The sequence below is a fragment of the Eptatretus burgeri genome, chromosome 16 (assembly GCF_056783735.1).
Source record: "Eptatretus burgeri isolate ZD-2024b chromosome 16, Ebu_testis_v1, whole genome shotgun sequence".
Taxonomy (NCBI): Eukaryota; Metazoa; Chordata; class Myxini; order Myxiniformes; family Myxinidae; genus Eptatretus; species Eptatretus burgeri.
This window is the reverse complement of record NC_140976.1, coordinates 43,940,638-43,959,707: the sequence shown is the minus strand read 5'-3', so window position 1 is coordinate 43,959,707 and position 19,070 is coordinate 43,940,638. Positions and strand designations below refer to the sequence as shown.

The 19,070-nt window shown below is 45.6% G+C and overlaps 1 protein-coding gene across 2 annotated transcripts in view; it reads right to left on the bottom strand.

Moving 5' to 3' along the window:
- Positions 1 to 19,070, bottom strand: part of LOC147010990 (rho GTPase-activating protein 26-like) — a 66,562-nt gene that overhangs the window by 8,769 nt on the left and 38,723 nt on the right. For both annotated transcript variants that reach the window (XM_085860528.1, XM_085860529.1), the window contains exons 12-19: positions 16,740 to 16,818; positions 16,594 to 16,633; positions 15,357 to 15,419; positions 13,301 to 13,375; positions 13,072 to 13,159; positions 5,240 to 5,298; positions 214 to 319; positions 1 to 106 (exon numbers count right to left, since the gene is read on the bottom strand). The exon at positions 1 to 106 is cut by the window's left edge and continues 54 nt beyond it. In XM_085860528.1, the coding sequence (XP_085716654.1) occupies positions 1 to 106; positions 214 to 319; positions 5,240 to 5,298; positions 13,072 to 13,159; positions 13,301 to 13,375; positions 15,357 to 15,419; positions 16,594 to 16,633; positions 16,740 to 16,818 (616 nt within the window). The remainder of the gene's footprint in view (positions 107 to 213; positions 320 to 5,239; positions 5,299 to 13,071; positions 13,160 to 13,300; positions 13,376 to 15,356; positions 15,420 to 16,593; positions 16,634 to 16,739; positions 16,819 to 19,070) is intronic.

The window sequence follows — 19,070 nt, the reverse complement described above, 5'->3', positions numbered from 1 at the left end:
CAGGATGGCCGCCACAGTTTCCTCTTCAGCTCGCATTAAAGTCGGACCAAAGACGACCCCCAGATTTGCCACGGTCATCAGATTGCTCTTGCTCTGGTTTGACACCCTGCAGCGTCAGAAGAAAACGCAACCAAATAAACGATACTTAATGATACAGTGCCACCCAAAGGCTGATATCAAGGTTTGATTTCACTGCGCTGCAACCACACTCACGTTATGAGGTGCTGAATGATGAGGTTGAGCATTTCCCGATGGCTGTCAGGGAGTTGATACACAAGTGCGTGCACAGCTTTCCCACGAGTTTCTTGATGCTCCAGCTCTACATGAAAGCAATGGCACATGCATATAGCGACATTATAGCCCAAACCTCAAGTTATATTTCACAGAGAACATCAGGTATGAAAATAGACAGACACTCACTCGATCTTAATCACCCTGGTGCAAAGCAATGTAATCAATGTACGTTCAGTACATACGTATGTATGTATATATATATATATATATATATATATATATATATATATATATATATATATATATATATATATATATGTATGTTCTCCTCCTCCAAGAGGATTTGACCGAGGAAGTTGAAAATTTCAGGGATTAATGAGGACACCCTGAAGTTGTGCATGTGCAAGTTTCGTTTTATTAATGAAGTTTTGAATTTTTTTTCGCCCATCTTGGCATTTTATTCCTTTGGGGGACGGTGGGTGAAATGAGAATTATCTGAGCTATATAACCAAAATGTATTGTTAAGGTTGTGGAAATTCGCATTACACCATAAAGAGTCCTCAGGTGAGATATATCGGTAAGTTCATGTGTAGTTAGCCCAAACCCGTTGTATAAAGGGAATATATGTGATCCATTCGGGCTGCGACGCTTCAGTTTGCCGTTTTTCTTTTGCTGTAGTTAATTTGGTGCAAAAACAACAACAAACCTCGCCACAACCAACATCTCAATGATCATGCCATTCACTACACGCCACTTCCACAACTACGCTACCACATCTTCGCCACTCTCCATTCAACGAGCACCGTGCGGGCGCGTGCAAGAACAAAAACCAACAACGCTTGTGGGGTTTTCCCGCCTAATTTCCCCGCCTGATGCTTCCGCCTGAATCCCCCCCACCATGCTTGGTTGGAAGGGGAGGGTGCGGCAGCTCGCTCCCGATTGGTGGATGCACGGCGTGAGGCGGTCGGAGTGGGGGCAACGCCCCCTTCGAGAGCTTTCTGGAAACGCCTCGAAGGAAGGAGGAGCCAAGAACGGGGTGGGGCGCGGGGCGAAGCCGGCCCCTACAAAAGGGTGGGCATGAAGAGTCGTTGTTGGTTGGTTGTTCCCTTGTCCCAGTTGGAGGCTGAAGGCTCTTGGTTCGTGCAAGCGATCGACAAAAGGCGTGGACGTGAAGGTCGACGAGAACATAGTTCCTTTTCCTGTTCCCTTGTCCCTGAAGGGGAATTGTGGAGAGTTGCAGTGATCGTCCCTGGTCGGAGGTTCTGTTCGTTCGTCCGAGCTGTCAAGCGGACCACACGAGCAACGCGCGGCACGAGCTCGTGGACCACGCTGGAGGGACTCGGAGTTACGGTCGCCAAGGAATCGACGCGCTCAGGGAAGTTGCGACTTCCATTTCTTTTGGGTTTTGTGTAAATGTGTGTGGCGCCAGTCTGGTCAAGTCGAACTGTTTAAGTGTTGTTATAATTATATTCGGTTTTAACTCTTTCCCTGCTTCCTTTTGACTGTGAATATGTGCTTGTCTGTGTTTGTGCAATAAAAGTGCTTGCTTGTCCAATTGTTCCCCCGTTTCGCCTCGTCTTTTCCTTTAATTGAATCTCCATCTTGCATCACGTAAGGGATTAATAGTGGGTTTTAAAACACCCGGTAATTAATCGGAACCATCAAGGCCGACGATAACTCCGCTCGGTTATCCCTGTGATACGGAACGAACCGCTTAAGCGGTTCGTGTCCGGAGTCGGCCTGTGGCGTGGTCCCATCCCTCGGCAGATTACCCGCGCGGGTACTTAGGTATATCGACATTCGGCGATTCACCCTATTTCACGCGGGTAGACTGCGGACTGGGTGGTGGTGGGGTTAAACCCCAACCCATGACTGGTTTCTGGCGGTAGTCCCAGGAGGGTCACGACTGAATTGTCCGTTCCGGTGGGCGAGGCGGCCGCCATTGGAGTCAAGCGGCCGATCGCACGCCGGCGGGCGCGAATTCGCAACAGTACTATATGTGCACATAAACAGTATGCACGTTTTCACTTCATATACATAAATCCAGGAGCGATCCAGGCAGCAGTCTGTTGCCTATAAACTGCCCATATAAAGGAATGAGTCAGAACAATGTGTTGCATGCTTGGAACAAGATCGCCCATCGGGTGGGTACTCTGCTATGGTATAAATAATCATAAAGACAACAACATGACCCAACTGGAATCTCCTGTGGGGAGTGGGTGCTTCCAGTAGGCATAACTGGAAGGGCCCTCTTCGACGTCACGACCTCGCCAGATATGCCTTCGCCCACATTCTCCCACAAATGGGAGAATGAGAAAAGAGCAGGAGGATTTTAAAAAGAGCTTGACAAGATAGGGATCAACAAGGAAGGCTCATTGGAATGGGTAAGAAGAGGTCAAATTAGTTGGGATAGAGAATGAGTCATCATAAGTGCACAACACCAAGGACACTACACTTATACCTTTAAGAAAATGGCGGGATTGAACCAATCGGTCAAAGGCAATACATTTTTGAAATATCATGCTGTACAGTACTATATCGTTTTTATCCCTCTCACCATGTCTGTGGCACATGCATATAGTGCATGTCTATCTCTGTCCACTAAAGTTTTGTCCGAATCAGTCCACAACCTTTTGAGATATCGTGCTATATATCGGTTTTAGTCCAATCTCTCAATGGTGAAGAATCACTTAAAAATTCTAGTAGTCGGGTCTGGATTCGGATCTTCATCAAAATCTAATCAGTTCGTCCTTGTCACACACCCAACCTGTCCACAAAATTTCATCCAGATCCGTCCACAACTTTTTGAGGTATCCTGCACACAGACAGACAGAAAGGGGTGAAAACATCACCTCCTTCACCTTCGGTGGTGGAGGTAAGTACACAATCAGGCAAATAATCATACAAAAGACAACATTTTCACATGCACCGAAGTACAAATCATTAAACAGCATCGGATAAGAAAGAAGAAGAAAAAAAAAAAGAGTCAAAGTCAATCAGGTGACAGATATTGTTGTGGGGCCGGGTCTCGTTGGCGAGCACGACCGCTCGGGGGAGTAGTAGAGTCGGCTTCACCGAACACACCGGAATTGAGGTCGTGACCCTCGGATAAGTCCGGAAGGCACGGGTCCCTTACAGGACCATGAATCGCCAATAATTTGACTGCGTGGGGTAGGGTTAATTGCCAAACTTCAATATACCTAATTACCCACGCGGCAAAGCTACCGGGGAATTCACACCCTTGACGGACCTCGAGCGGGCCGAGCCGTTACCGTGCCCGAACCGTGTGTAACCCGAGTTGATGGTCACCGAGGCCTGTCGGTCCAAATGAACAATTTACTGCCTCGCTATTTCTCAACACGCACCATGCTAAGCCAATAAAATAAATGACAGGGAACGAGCTGGGACATTCAGCAATAGGGAATTTATTACAATAATAATCGGGGCGGGAAGCACGTAAGGGCAGAGTTATCCGAATATCAGGCAGGCAATATACACTGAGCAAAAGCACTTATCAATTCTACTTATCAGACGGGCCCACACACAGACACACACCCAAAGAAATGGACCCCGTCGGGTCTTTATTGAAGACTTCCATCTCGAGGAAAGGTGAGCTGGAGACCAGAGTCTGTGCTTGGACCTGTTCGCCTCATGCGGTCTTCGACGATCTGGCTCAGTGGCGGGACTCAAACCCGCAGCTTCCACATGGCGTCAAGGATGAAGGCACCAGGAGTGGAGCAGCAGACGCCAGCACGATCGGCAAAAACAAGTGAGGAGGCGGCGAGGCAGGTGAAGCAAGCGATTCTCCTCAGGCTCCAACACACAACCAGGCTCCGACGCCAACATGAACGTGAACCGAACTCGAACACCAACCCACACATGAACACCCCTCCAAATGGAGCCTGGTCTTTTATCCGCTCCCTGAGCGGGGCGGAGCCTCTGTGTCGGATGCTCTGTGCGCTTGGTTGGATAGGGATCAGGTGGGTTGACGCGCTGTTCACTCATGATTGGACAGCAAGGGGAGCCTGGTAAAGCCCAAGTTCAGTGGAGGAGTCGTGAATCAGAACACGCTGTAAAGCACTAGTTCAGTGGAGGAGTTGTGAATGGGAACGCGCTGTAAAGCCCTAGTTAAGTGGAGGAGTCGTGAATCGGAACACGCTATAAAGCGCTAGTTCAGTGGAGGAGTCGTGAATGGGAATGCACTGTAAAGTGCTAGTTCAGTGGAGGAGTTGTGAATGGGAATGCACTGTAAAGTGCTAGTTCAGTGGAGGAGTCATGAATCGGAACACGCTGTAAAGCGCTAGTTCAGTGGAGGAGTCGTGAATTGGAACGCGCTGTAAAGCGCTAGTTCAGTGGAGGAGTCGTGAATTGGAACGCGCTGTAAATCGCTAGTTCAGTGGAGGAGTTGTGAATGGGAATGCGCTGTAAAGCCCTAGTTCAGTGGAGGAGTCATGAATCGGAACACGCTGTAAAGCGCTAGTTCAGTGGAGGAGTCGTGAATTGGAACGCGCTGTAAAGCGCTAGTTCAGTGGAGGAGTCGTGACTTGGAACGCGCTGTAAAGCGCTAGTTCAGTGGAGGGTGGTTGGTTTGTCGGATCGAAGGGTTTAAAGACCTGACTATAAAACAACTTCGCAGCGCATGTACACTTAATTACCCATTAGACAAGGGACGGGACCCTAACTAGAAACACATACTTACCGATATAACTGATCTATAAGGACTCTGGCTGTTGTGTGCGATGGGTTCCAGATTCGTAACAATATTTCCTTCATTCAGTCATTATGAAGGAGCCAACTGCATAACAATTCAGGAACCCAGTATGAAATCAGTACACGTCATAAAAAAAAAAAAAACACAAAATGAGTGAAATGATGCTCAATGAGAGACATAATGTATCTCATTTACTGTTGAGTATTTATTTCACTGAAAAAACATATAGTTTCTCAGCACAACTTGTCCAAAGTATCAGAGAGTGCGCCAGCACAGCACACTTGAAAAACTCACTTGCTGCTTGAATGAAGCTGCGATACAGGTTGTATGTCATTAGAGGCTCAGGAAGATTCCTGGGAGTGGGGGATGGGGAGGAGATCGGTTGCGGAGGGAGGGAGAGCATAGGTAATAGTTAAATACATGCAACAATTCCCTGGAGTTTATCACAAGTAGAAGTGAAAATAGAGAATAAACAACTTGACTGAAGTTCGACCAATTCTACAAAAAAAAAAAGTTTCACTTTTTTTTTTTTTTTACAATCATTCAACACAAGGGGCTGGCAGGATGGCCTAGAGGTATGCACACTCACCTCCGAGTCATCTTTCCCGAGTTTGAATCCCAATCCAACAAAACACTCAAAATACCGGAGACATGGCTGTGTTGACACCTGAAGGATGGATGGTACTTGATCCTGAAGGACGCCGGTTGCGCAGGACAGTTGGTTCGTTATTGTCACAAGTGGTTACACAACCACGTTTCCATTCACCGATATACCTTTTACGTCTGCACAGTGAAGCCAAATTCCAACATGGCTGTAAAATAACGTGGATGTTGAATGCCTCAAATAACCCTTATAATGTGGAGATTTAAGCCTCAACAGATTCGCCAATGATGTGGCAAAGAATGAGGTGAGACAAGGGCCTGGGGGGAGGGGGAGGGGGAGGGAGATTCTCAACGATTTGGAATGATTCTCAACAATGTAACCAGCAGCCTTGTGCTGCACACGGAGGAGGAGGATAGCATGACTGATCATCATACCTATGAATCGCTGGATACATTGCCATGCTTATAAACCCGAGAGACGTCCGCGTTCGTGGCTTTATTTCAGTTCCGCACATGCCATAACCTCTAGAATCTCTTAAAGTAACCGAATTTCAAAATTTAAACTCCAGAATTGAACTTATCAGCAGTTCCGACTGATAAAGAAAAAAGGTGTTCATTTGTCCAATTCGGACATTGCTTGACATTCGGGCGTCTACAGGTGCATGGTATTTATATGACCGATTAGCGATCGCTAATCGCTTGCTAAGCCAGCTGTTCCTTATCAACCTTTTTGTCGGAGTGCTTGTTTAAGTGCTTAAGCTACTTGTCGAGCACTGGACAAGCTGCTTGGTTGTTCCTTTCCAAGCCATGGCCATACACAGCAAAAAGTATTTGCACTATCACTAAATATATTGATCAACTTTAACAAAGTTCAGGCCCTACTCGCCTGCGTTTGGCCCGGTGGCCTGGCCCCATGGCGATAACGCGGCTCAGTTCTCCATGGGGACATTAGATGATTAGCAAGGCAAAATAAATTAGATTACAATGAGTAAAAACATGTTTCTAGTTGTTCCAAAGCAAAGAATCGCCACATCACGGCAGGATAGCTGAGAGGCACGCACTCTCGCTCTAAGCTGTCTAGCCTGAATTCGAATCCTGAACCAGCTATAAACTGTCATCCCGGTGTTTCACAACCAGGGTGATTCATCAATGTGTGTGCCGTGTCTCGGATGGACATTAAACTGGGCGTCACATCGGCTGGAATCCCCTCCACCTCCCCTCCCCCACCCCTCTGTTAAGGGACTGTTAAGGACTGATGGTTTAGTTTTGAATTTATAACTGCTTCCCCAGAATGTAGAATGTACAAATGAGATTCGGAGTGAGCCAACCGGGGGGGTGCAAAGGTCGCTGCATGTGTGAGCATACAGGCAGGTCTTTGCCAGGAAGATAGCGTGGGTAATAAATGCTCCCGCCAAGTTTTACATTGAACCTTGCAGTTAAAAAGATGTTGCTGTTTGAGTGAATTTTATCACCCTTCCTTTGCACTCCCCTTACCCCACCTTCCACTCCCCTCACGCTGCCTTCCATTCCCCTCCCCTCACACCACCTTCCCTCCAATGGGTTTCATTTGCTAATATTACATACACATATATTCTCGTAATTATGCAATGCTAATTTTTTTTTAAAAGATTAGGTTAGGTATGGGAGCATGCGCAGGAGAAGTGCGTCGCTGCGTCCACTTTCCACCGGTACTCAAGGGGCCTCCGCTTGGCCATCCCCCAGGCAGATGCCTGGCCCATCCCCATCTCCTTGAGATGCTAATCAACCTGCTGCAACCATGAGGCACGTGGTCATCCTCTTGGCCTTTTCCACTCACAAGGCTTCCTCGTTGCGAGAATTCGGTGAGCAGGATCAGCATCAGAAAAACGAGCCACATGTCCATACAACCGCAGCTGACACTCACGGACAACACAGGTAACAAATCTCATTTGAATCTTTCTCAGAAACCGCTTGTTGGACACAAAGTCTGACCAGCGATAGCCAAGGCTTCTCCGAAGAGACCTGGAACTGAAGGAGTTAAGTCTTCGTCTCAGATCCTTGGTCAGAGTCCAAGTCTCACATCCCGAGAGCAAGAATGGAAGCACCAAGGACCTGAAGACTTGGACTTTCGTCCTGCTGAGGTACCGACAGCACCACACCCCATGATCCAGTGAATCCATGACTCCCCAGGCCCGAACCAGACGTCTATTAACCTCTGGCTCATAACCTGCAGAGATATGAACATCACTGCCAAGGAAAGTGAATCTCTCCGTGACCTCAACATCCTCACCACAAACAGGTACACACAAGGTGGCAACATCCAAGATGTCATTGAAAGCCTGGATCTTCGTTTCGACCCAGAAACCCGGAATCCCAGCGGCTCCGATTTCTCATTCAGTGATTCGAGGGTCCCCAAAAGGATATCTCGAGTCTCCGCAAAGATGACTGCATCATCTGCAAAATCAAAGTCGGAGATCTTGACATTCCCAAGCGATGCACCGCAGCTTGATCTCTCCGACATCTTCCCCAGAATCCAGTACATGCAAGCGTTGAAGAGTGTGGGGGCCAATACACACTCCTGACTAACTCCAGCAACAACTGGAAATAAGTATGAGATGGAACCATGACACCTCATAGCACCCACTGAACCAGAGTAGAGTTCAGAAATCACATTGATCAACTTTGGTGGCATCCCGTGAAGACCGAGAATCCTCCAGAGGGCATTCCGGTGCACCGAATACAATGCTTTACAGAGATCAACATAGGCTGCAAGCAGCCCCTGCAGAAACCCTCATCTGCGTTCAGTGAGGACGTGGAGAGCAAGGATACTGTCAATCGTTGACCTCTCTGGTATTCAGCCCAACTGTTCCGCGTGCTCGTGCTCAACCAGATGGTGGCGAACTCTTTGAAGAATTATCTTAGCAAAGACCTTGCCCTGCACCGAGAGCAGCATCACCCCTCGGTAGTTGTTGCAGTCCTAGCGATCACCCTTCCCTTTCCAAGACCCCTTTCCAGGCAGTTGAGATGATGCCTTTGCTCCAAACAGAACACAGAACTACACGCAATGACCCGAATACAACATTTACACGAGCCTTGAGAAGTTCAGCATGGATGCCACAGATCCCAGGGGCTTTACCCCCTTTCAACTGTTTCACCACAGCCTGTTTCCAAAAATAAAGGTTGTTCACAGTTGATTGGAGGGTTAGCAATGGGGATAGTTATACCCCTGGCATCCAACTCAACAGCCAGTGGATAAGCCTGGTACAGTTGCTGAAAGTAATTGGCCTAGCGGGCCTTCACTTCGGATTCCTCGATCATGAGCCCAACACCCTCTTGCTCTAACTGCAGCATAATGAGAGATGGGCTTGGAGGAACGCAATGCATAACTTCCTCTGTACGGAGGACACAAATTATTCATCCACAGGTGATGCTCTACCCCTTCACAAATTCCTCACACAGAGACCTCCTTAGCCACCCTCAGCACATGTACAGTTTTATGCCTCAGCTCTCTGAACAGCTGAACTCTGCCATCAAGCCTGGCCCTGCGACTCTGGTCAATGGTATCCAGTGTCCCTTGGGAGACAAAGTTCCTCTTCGCCTGACCGTGGGTTCCAAGGCATCCGCCAGCAACATCAAGGATGGTAGACTTGAAGGCACTCCACAGCTCTTCAGGATTCCTCACAACACCCAAAACCCCCAAATCCCTACTCAGCTATCCTCTTATACTTGAGCTTGTCAACATCCAGCCTAGGCTGGGATTGCACTATTCTCCTGGATTGAAGCTGAAACTTCAGAGGTGCTACAACAAGCCTGTGGTTGTTCTTGAGGAAATGGCACTCTGGCAGACCCTGCAATTCTGAATCATCTTCCAGTGACCATTGATGAGCACATGGTCGATCTCCTTTTCCACACCACCAGCATTGGAATACCAAGTGTAGCGATGAGCTTGTGGTCGCTGAATCCATGAACCAGCCACCCCAAATCCAAGACTTCTTGCAATGTTAAGGAACTTAGTGTTATTCTGGTTCATAGTTCCAGACCCATAAGGACGAACATCTCTCATACCCATCCCCATCAGTGCCAGTCGATACATTGAAATCCCCCAAGACAAGAAGAGTATCTCGTCTGGGGCACTGATCAACCACGGCATAGAATGCCTCCTTCGCAGTGAGATGAATCACCTGAGTTGGAGCATATATCGAGACCAAGGAAATGACACCCAAGGAGTGACGAATGCTCAGTCTCATAATATGCTCGTTGACCAGTGTTACCTCAGTTATCATTGGAGTCAGCTTGTTGAAAACAGCTAGAGCAACTACTTGAGCATGGTAACCATCAGTGACTCGATCAGTCGTACGTGTAACCACCTGCCATGATCTCACGACTATCTGGTTTCCGAACCTCAAAGTGCTGCAATACCGATTTTCAAGTGCTGAAGCTCGGATGATAGCAGAGACAGGTGATCACCTTCTCTTCGGGATAGGACATTCGACAGACACCGCCTCAGGTTTACACAAGGAGACCACCATCTGGTGGACGGCACCTCAGCACCACCCCGACACACACTACCGCAATCCAACCCGGGAAGGTTACCCCATGCTTTTTCTGCTGTCATCAAAGAGTGGAGGTCCCAAAGACTTTGCCCCAATCTTATCCCTTCATCTGGTGAGCTTCCCTGTGAAGGGCAACTGCACAGGAGGTACTCCCACACAGTGGTTTTCAGTTTTCTTTGCGATTTTAGTGTGTTTGGCAGAGTAAAGTTTTTTTTTTTTTTAATGGTGGCCAGAGTGCAAATCCTGCCACCAACCTCTGAGAAAAGGTCACCCTCTGCAGGAGGACATCCGCAGATGCACTTGGGCACCAGATGTGGATGGCCTTTGGATCACAAGGAGCTCCTCTGCCTATTGACAGGTTTTGGTTTTAGTCCTGGTGGGTGTCAATTTCAACACACCCTCCTCACCAGGAGGACCTGGGTGGGGGAGCCGGATTAGTTGCCGACACTCGACTATGAACAGGTTAGTGCACGTTTTACACGATACCTGAAGCAAGTCACAGATCTGATCTGACCTGACAATCTGGGCTGGGTGCCACTGTCTTGGCTGGGTTGCTCTGTTCTGTCTTGCATGGCACAGTGCAGAGCTCACGTCCTCAAGCAATCCTCCCCAACCCAAGCCTCCGAGTAGCCGGATTACAGGCACACACCACGACGCCCAGCAAGGCAATGGACGTGTGTGTGTGTGTGTGTGTGTGTGTGTGTGTGTGTGTGTGTGTGTGTGTGTGTGTGTGTCTATATATATATATATATATATATATATATATATATATATATATATATATATATATATATATATATATTCTTGTACTTAAGCAATGCTAAAAAAAATTAAAGAGATACATCAACACATGGTACTTCCTCCATGAACAGCACAGTCATAAATTAGAGTATAATCCAAACCAAGTTTTATTTAAGTTACTGGATTATGAAATAAATTTAAAGGAACATGCTGAGAAAATAGTGTTTAAATTACAGTCTCGTCCAGATATTGCTGCAACTGTGCATCTTCAGTTCAGAACATTGGTCACATATATTAGTGTTGAATATGGATGCATTAATATGCCACCGATAAGCATGTGGCAACCAAGCCCCGTCGCCCCTGAGAAATCTAATAATATGTAAAGCTCTTTGTAACTACTAACTGAATGACTGACTGATATGAAGGATCGGTACCTTCCGGGTGACGTAGAACAGACATCGAAGCCGGAACACCAGGAAAACAATAAAATAAAATAAAATTTAATAAATCAGAATAGTCAGATAACGTCCACAAACTAGAAGGGCACTCGGAAGAGCACATACCTCCACCACGCAATGCCTGATCCACGAGAACATATCGGGCCCAATAAATTTTTGAGATATCATGCTATACAGTACTGTATCGTTTTTGGCCCCACCTCTCAATGGTGAAGATTCACTTAAAATTTAAATAATCCTCGTATCCAGATCCAGATTTGGATCTTCACCAAAATCGAACTCTCAATGGTGAAGAATCACTTAAAAAAATTAAATAATCCTCGTATCCAGATCCGGATTAGGATCTTCACCAAAATCGAACTCTCAATGGTGAAGAATCACTTAAAAAAATTAAATAATCCTCGTATCCAGATCCGGATTAGGATCTTCACCAAAATCGAAGCAATTCATCCTTTCCACACATCCAACGTATCCACCAAGTTTCATCCTAATCCGTCCCCAACTTTTTGAGATACTGTGCTATTATATATATATATATATATATATATATATATATATATATATATATATATATATATATATATATATATATATATATATATATCAGTTTTAGCCCATCTCTCAATGGTGAAGAATCACTTAAAAAGTTCTAGTAGTCGGATCCGGATCCAGATCTTCACCAAAATCAAATGAATTCATCCTCGTCACACACTGAACCTGCCCACATATATCATCCAGATCCATCAACAACTTTTGGAGATATCTTGTACACAAAAAGACAGACAGACAAACCCACAGAAAGGGATGAAAATATAACCTCCTTCACCTATGGAGGCAAAGGTAATGAAAATATAAATACATGAAAAAAATTAATGAAAAAAAGAAGACAATGGGGAAGCACACACAGTTCCCTTACACATCGTGTAAGTATACCCTGCTAATATATATATATATATATATATATATATATATATATATATATATATATATATATATATATATATATATATATATATACACACACACACACACACACACACACACACACACACACACACACACACACACACACACACACACACACACACACACACACACACACACACACACACACACACACACACACACACACACACACACACACACACACACACAACAGGCGCAAGTAGCACACACTGCCCGCTGCGGCAAATGTGGACAACCTGCGGCTTTGAATTTTTCAGGAACGACTTGTAATTGATATTTGTTGGCCAGTCGATACCTGTCATCGTTTGTTGGTCAAACAAAAGCATTGGGCAAAACGATGCAAGCGTGCATCTGTTCCCACATTTGAGAGTGAAGAGTTTCACAAATGCATCTGCAGACCAGTCTTCTTACGGTGGTCTTGCTTTACCCTGATTCTAGTGGATCACTTCACAAGTGATTTTTCTGCAGAGAAAGTCCATAAAGGACAGCATGAAATGGTTTAATCCAAGGTGAAACGTCCCCTTTACGACTTTGTGAAACGACTGCAGCCAGGTGGAACCCATGCCGACCTTTTGGAAAGGTTGGCCACCCATTCATTTACAGGTTCCCTCGCAGGACAGGAGAGCACTGCAGGTTTGCCATGGAAAGGAAACCGTTTGACGAAATGAAACACGAGTAGCGTTTCACCCCCACGGCATCACAGCAGGTGTTTGTGTCGTGGTAACTACTGCAGTTAAATTGAGCAGTATTATTTTGTTACGTGACAATCGTGTTAACCTGGCGAGCAGTTTTCATGGACTTCGAATGAAGGCAACGGATAGGTTACCTCAAGTACGTTTTTAGTGCACTTGTGATGGTCTTCACGTCCCACTCTTGTGCATCGTTCAGGTCAACATCTGATGAAGTCTTCTCATCTGAGCAACATGGCACAGAAGATGACCACCAAATCCTTTGTGTGGCAACAAAAGCGATGTCCAAATCAACATTTCCATAATAAATGATCATTAGGAAATTGGCAATGAGCCACGTCAGTAAACTTATCCCGAGACACCTACCAATGGCGACAGTTAGCAGGCGCTGCACCTTGGAGCTGACACCCACAATCCTGTATAGACCTTGAGTTGCCAGGCCTAGGACATGTATGGAGAAGAAGCAACCATCAATTAACTGCGAAATGGCAAATGCCGCTCAACGTGTTCTCTTACTCGAGAATGAAAATTACCTTCTACTAAACTCGGGCAGCATTTATTTGAATAAATTTCGAGTCCAAGCAATATCGAAGAAAAAGAGCAACAAAGGATCATTATTCTCTGAAGGTGAATGAATGCTGATCATGGCGTTCAAGGTGAAGTCCAAAATGTCTACACCACAAAGACCACCTCCCTTACACACCAATTTCAACAACCGTGACATTGGACGAAAAACATCCAGCAGATGAAGAACGAGAAGGGCACTCAGTGGAGCGCGTACCTCTGCCACGCAATGCCTGATCCACGAGAACATATCTGGCCCATTACATGTTTGAGCTATCATGCTATACAGTACTATATCGGTTTTAGCCCTATCTCTCATGGTGAAGAATCACTTTAGAAATTAAATGATTCTCGTATCCAAATACAGATTCGGATCTTCACCAAAATCGAATCAATTCGTCCTTGTCACACACCTGAAATGTCCACCAAGTTTCGTCCAAATCCGTCCGCACCTTTTTGAGATATCGTGCTATATATCGTTTTTGGCCTTATCTCTCAATGGTGAAGAATCACTTTTAAAATTCTTGTAGTCGGATCCGGATCTGGATCTTCAACAAAACCTAATCAGTTCGTCCTTGTCACACAGCCAACCTGTCCACAAAATTTCTTCCGGATCCGTCCAGAACCTTTTGAGATATCCTGCACACAAATAAACAGACAGAAAGGGGCGAAAACAACCTCATTCATCTTCGGTGGTGGAGGTAACAAAGTGATGGCAGCAGGAACAGTTCATGAAATTACTTCAAAGTTAGGACCACCACGTGCACACGGGATGCAGATTTTGTTGGATACCATAAAAATGACAACGATAGACATGGGGAGGGGATGAGGGAAGGGGAGGGGGTTGCCAAATAATTCTTCATGTGGTCTAAAAGAAGCATTGGTTGGACAATTTCAGTTGTTTGCTGACAAAATAAAGCAAATCCACCCACTTTTGCGTACCATGCAATCGTAATCACCGAGTCCTGGGTGCTACTTTTCAATCCTGAGACGAAGACACTCACAGAAGTCAGAAGCCCAATGAGTCTCTGCCACGTACCAAACACATTTTGCCAAGTTCCTTCCAACGACAAGGTCTACTTTATTAAATTTTGGGGCAAATCAGGTACCGGATGTTTGAACCATCCTATTCCAAAGACCAAGTAGGATAGCCTAAAGGTGTAAACACTCTTCTCTTAGCTGTTCCAACCTGGATTTGAATCTCAGCCCAGATATAAACTGTCATCATGTTGTTTCCCAGGCAGGTGATCATGGTGTGCACTAACCCCTCGGACGGACGTTACACTGGGTGTACCATCTGCCGGCATTGGCATATCCAACCACATCCAGGATGACATAACAGAGGGCTGGCAAGATGGTCTAGGCCCGAGAGGTAAGCACACTCGCCTCTGAGCCATCTAGACTGGGTTTTAATCTCAGCCATACTGCAAACTGTCATCCTGGCAACTCGTAGGAAGGGTGAGGCATCAATGTGTGCGCCGTCCCTCGGATGGTAAACTGGGCCAGTGAGGGTCTTGCGTGGTAATCGTGTTGAACCGACAAGAGTGGGAGGGTCCAGTCTGCCAGCATTAGTTGGTGGATGTTAAGGATCCCATGGAATCCTTCGTGAAGAGGAGGAGAGCTATCACCAGTATCCTGAATAAATTCCAAATTCCTGCTCTAACCGACGGAGGACGTTGCGTCAGCGGCACAGCCACACCCTGAGCCAATGATGCTACTCACAGCCTTGTGCTGCATAACGAAGAAGGAAGAAGAAGAAGAATACAAAGACAGGGAAACACTCTCAAGGTAAAGTTAGAAGAAGAAAAAAAAAGTTTCAAACAAATGGCAATGAGCGATGAGAGCAAATACGACATACCACGTGCTTCGACAGCTTCAATGCACTTCGTGATAAAAGAGAACCCCAAGTCGTTGAGCTCGGCTGTGGTGGTGTGAAATGGGCGAGAATATTTTTTCAGAAAAATACGATATCAATATAGTCATCCTCATAGTCCAGGACAAAAAAAAAAAATGTATTCCTCCGAAAAAAAAGAAGAAAATCTTGTAGTTCAAAATGTTTAAGTTCATGGAAATACCCGCTTGCCGAATCACGACTCGAAACCCTCACCGAACAGAACGAGCTCGAGGCATTACTGGCTTTGATGTCAGCACTGAGGATTTACGTCATTTACAGAAAACACACACTGCAACTTCTTCAGAGTTCTTACACAACTACTCGAAACTTTTGTGCAGACAATTCCACGCCAAGCGTTGAATCATCTCGGATTTTTAACCGATAAAGGATCTTGGACGAAGTTAGGATGTTTTATTCATAGTCTTTTGTCCAACGACCAATGCAAAATAGACAATCTAAAAGATACAAGTACAAAGCAGACAAAAATTAACTCGAATGTACAGCGTGCAAACACTCATGTCGACATTGCAATCTTTGACATTAATGACAGGTATTGTTGAGGTGGGGGCTAGCAGGACAGCCTGGAGGTACGCACACTCCCCCTCTCAGCTGTACAGACTGGGTTTGAATTTCGACCCAGTTATAAACTACCACCCTGGTGTTTCACAGGCAGGGACATTAATGATTGTGTGCGCCGTCCCTCGGATGGACGTTAAACTGCCGGCATTAGTTGTTGGGTGGTAAAGATCCCCCATGTCCTTCGCGAAGTGTCGGCAAGTTATCGTCGGCATCCCAAACAACTTCCACATTCCTGCCCCGACTGACTGCTCAGAAGGCAATGTTAAACCACCCAGCACTGCCAAGAAACCCCTTCGGCAACATTGACGCTCCGTAAAGGAGTCTGGTACATCTCGTCTCATCATAAATGTTTAAGTCAAATGTATGTATATTACACAACACCATTTGAAGTGACTGGAGCTTGTACTGTGCACAAAATAGGCCAAAATGTGATGGTGTGGTTGTCCGGCCCTCAGGGCCAGGTGAAAAACAGTGCGTGATCAGTTGATCTCTTCAAGAAGTTTAGACGGACATCCTGTTAGGATCAAGCATTAACAGTGGAAGTTTAACTGAACAATTATGTTATCAAAACGAATTATTTTTAAACAAATGCAAGTGTAATGTAATCAACGGTGCGACTCACTTTGCTCGCAACTGGAACTCAGCTGTGGCAACGTGTACACCTGCACATACACACAGCAGATTGCGAAGATGAAGGCCAGAGTCGGGTTCAACACAAAGATCACAATATCAGAACATACCGATAGTTAGAGGCCGCAAGACCCTCACCGGCTCTTTTCCATCCATCACCTCCATCCACAGTCGCCGCTCGTCCTCCGATGGAGCCTGGAACGTCATCACACCCGCCCTGAAAGGAGCATAGGATTTTGTGCACATTGGCAAGAGAGAGTCAACACACGATATATTTACCTATACAATGCGTATCGACTCCATTTACCTTTATATTTACTTTTTGTTGATATAATAGGATACAATACATAACTACGGTGCAACACACTAACTGGTAGACTTTGATGACGACATCCGATGGCAACTTAGGGATGAAAAGAACAGCCACCGCCCATCCAAGAACCAGAGGAGAATAATAAAAGGGGAAGATGTTTCTTTATAGTACTTAAAAAAAAAACATAAGAAAGCAAAATAACACCACAGCGAGAAAGAAGGAAATCCATGGCAAACTAACAAACGACACAATGCAAAAAATAGATGCAAAGTGATGAGGGAATGAAACAGAGCGACAATCACAATGGACACTATGGGCTGACAGGATGGCCCTAAAGGTACGCACACTCACCTCCAAGTTGTCTAACCTGGTTTGAATCCCAACTTGGCTATAAACTGTCATCCTGGTGTTTCACAGCCAAGGTGATTCATCAATGTGTGTGCAGTCCCCCTGATGAACGTTAAATGGCGTCCCGTCGAGCTGAATTAATTTGAGGATGCTAAAGATCCCACGGTGTCCTTCGCAAAGAGTAGGCGAGCCATCACCGGCACCCTGAAGAAATTACAAATTCCTGCTCTCACCAGTAGAGGGCATTGCATTAGCGGCATAGCCGCACCCTCGACCGATGATGCTACCTTGTAGCCTTGTGCTGCATATGGATGACAAAGAAGAATGGATTCTTTATACTTGGCCGTAAGTGGTTTAAATTTTGAGACAGAGTACACTATATCGAATTATTTGCCGACAAAAACTGCTTCATGTTCCAGAAGGACATTCTCATGGTGTCACATTTTAACAACTCGTAATACTGGTTCCCTCCTGGAGTGAAACATGGTGTCAACGCCGCCTCCCTTAGGCAGTGGTTAAACCACCCACACTATTCCACATGTACAGGTAAAAATTACAAGTTGTATCCCCAGATTGGCCCAACCGTTTGCTATTCTAAAATGATCAGACGTACACACGCACACACATACAGAGAATTGCCTGAGTAGCCTGTAATGGAATTTCCTCCAAAGAAAATATCTCCTCCCACAATTACTTTTGCCGATTCCCAAAGTCTTTCCCTTCACAAGAATAAAATCCACCTGTTGTTAGGAGGCATCACCATAACCTGTTCCAATGAGGCATCCAAACTTTTCTGCATCTGTTCAAATTCACTCGAGTTATTGTGACGTTCAAATCCATGCCGTTTGGATTGCCAACTCAATAATTTGCATCGTCACATTCATTAACACAGTATGTACTACTATTTCTTGCGTTCCCATTGCCAAGTGATCTGTGGATACAAACATGCCCTTTATAACACAAACAAGCTTTCGGCAAATTCTGGTGCAGACTCGGCAAATAAGACCCAAAACAGGATTGTCATGTTCGATCTGCTTTTTCAGAAAGGGGAAAAAAACAAAAAGTTCATGTTGTCCTGTACTAACTCCATAAAACGTGCCACTCACCCTGCCCAGACTTGCCAGACTCAACAAAGTCTGTTATTCTCATTTGTCCAAAGGCAACAGAAACCTTTTTAATGGTAATTAATTTGAGGAGTTGGTAAACTGGAAAGAAAGTTTTTCTGTACAAGTTGTATATGTCTGATTTGTTTCTCTGTAAGCGAGTACCAAAATCCACCGCACTTCGCACCACGCCCTATCCCCTCCACTCCCCACCCCGATAAACACATGCATTTACTTAAACTTCCTCAGTTTAAAATGCTAGACTATGCCAAGCTGTCATCGCACAGACAAAACTGCACAAACAAAACTCATGGCAGAGGGTGGAGTCATCAGCAAACAGATAAAGGGGAGTTTTCAGAAAGCCAGAGAGATTGTCGATGAATATTAGGAATAGGACTGGACCCAGAAAACTGCCTTGGGGCACCCCAGCCTTAACAGGGACAGGAGATGAAAGAATTCCATTGAGAGCCACACATTGGCTACGAAAGTATACGAAGTCAGTAAGCCATGTGTGGACCTGGCCTTGAATGCCATAGGCAGAGAGATTAGAGAGCAAGGCAGGATGCCAGACTGCATCAAAGATTGAGATATGTCGAGAGAGACGCCCTGATCTTATATCGGATATAAAGGACCTCCATCCATTGTTGCGAGAGTCGGAGCAGCATGCACAAGGTAGAGTGACTTCGTCTGAATCGGAATTGGTGA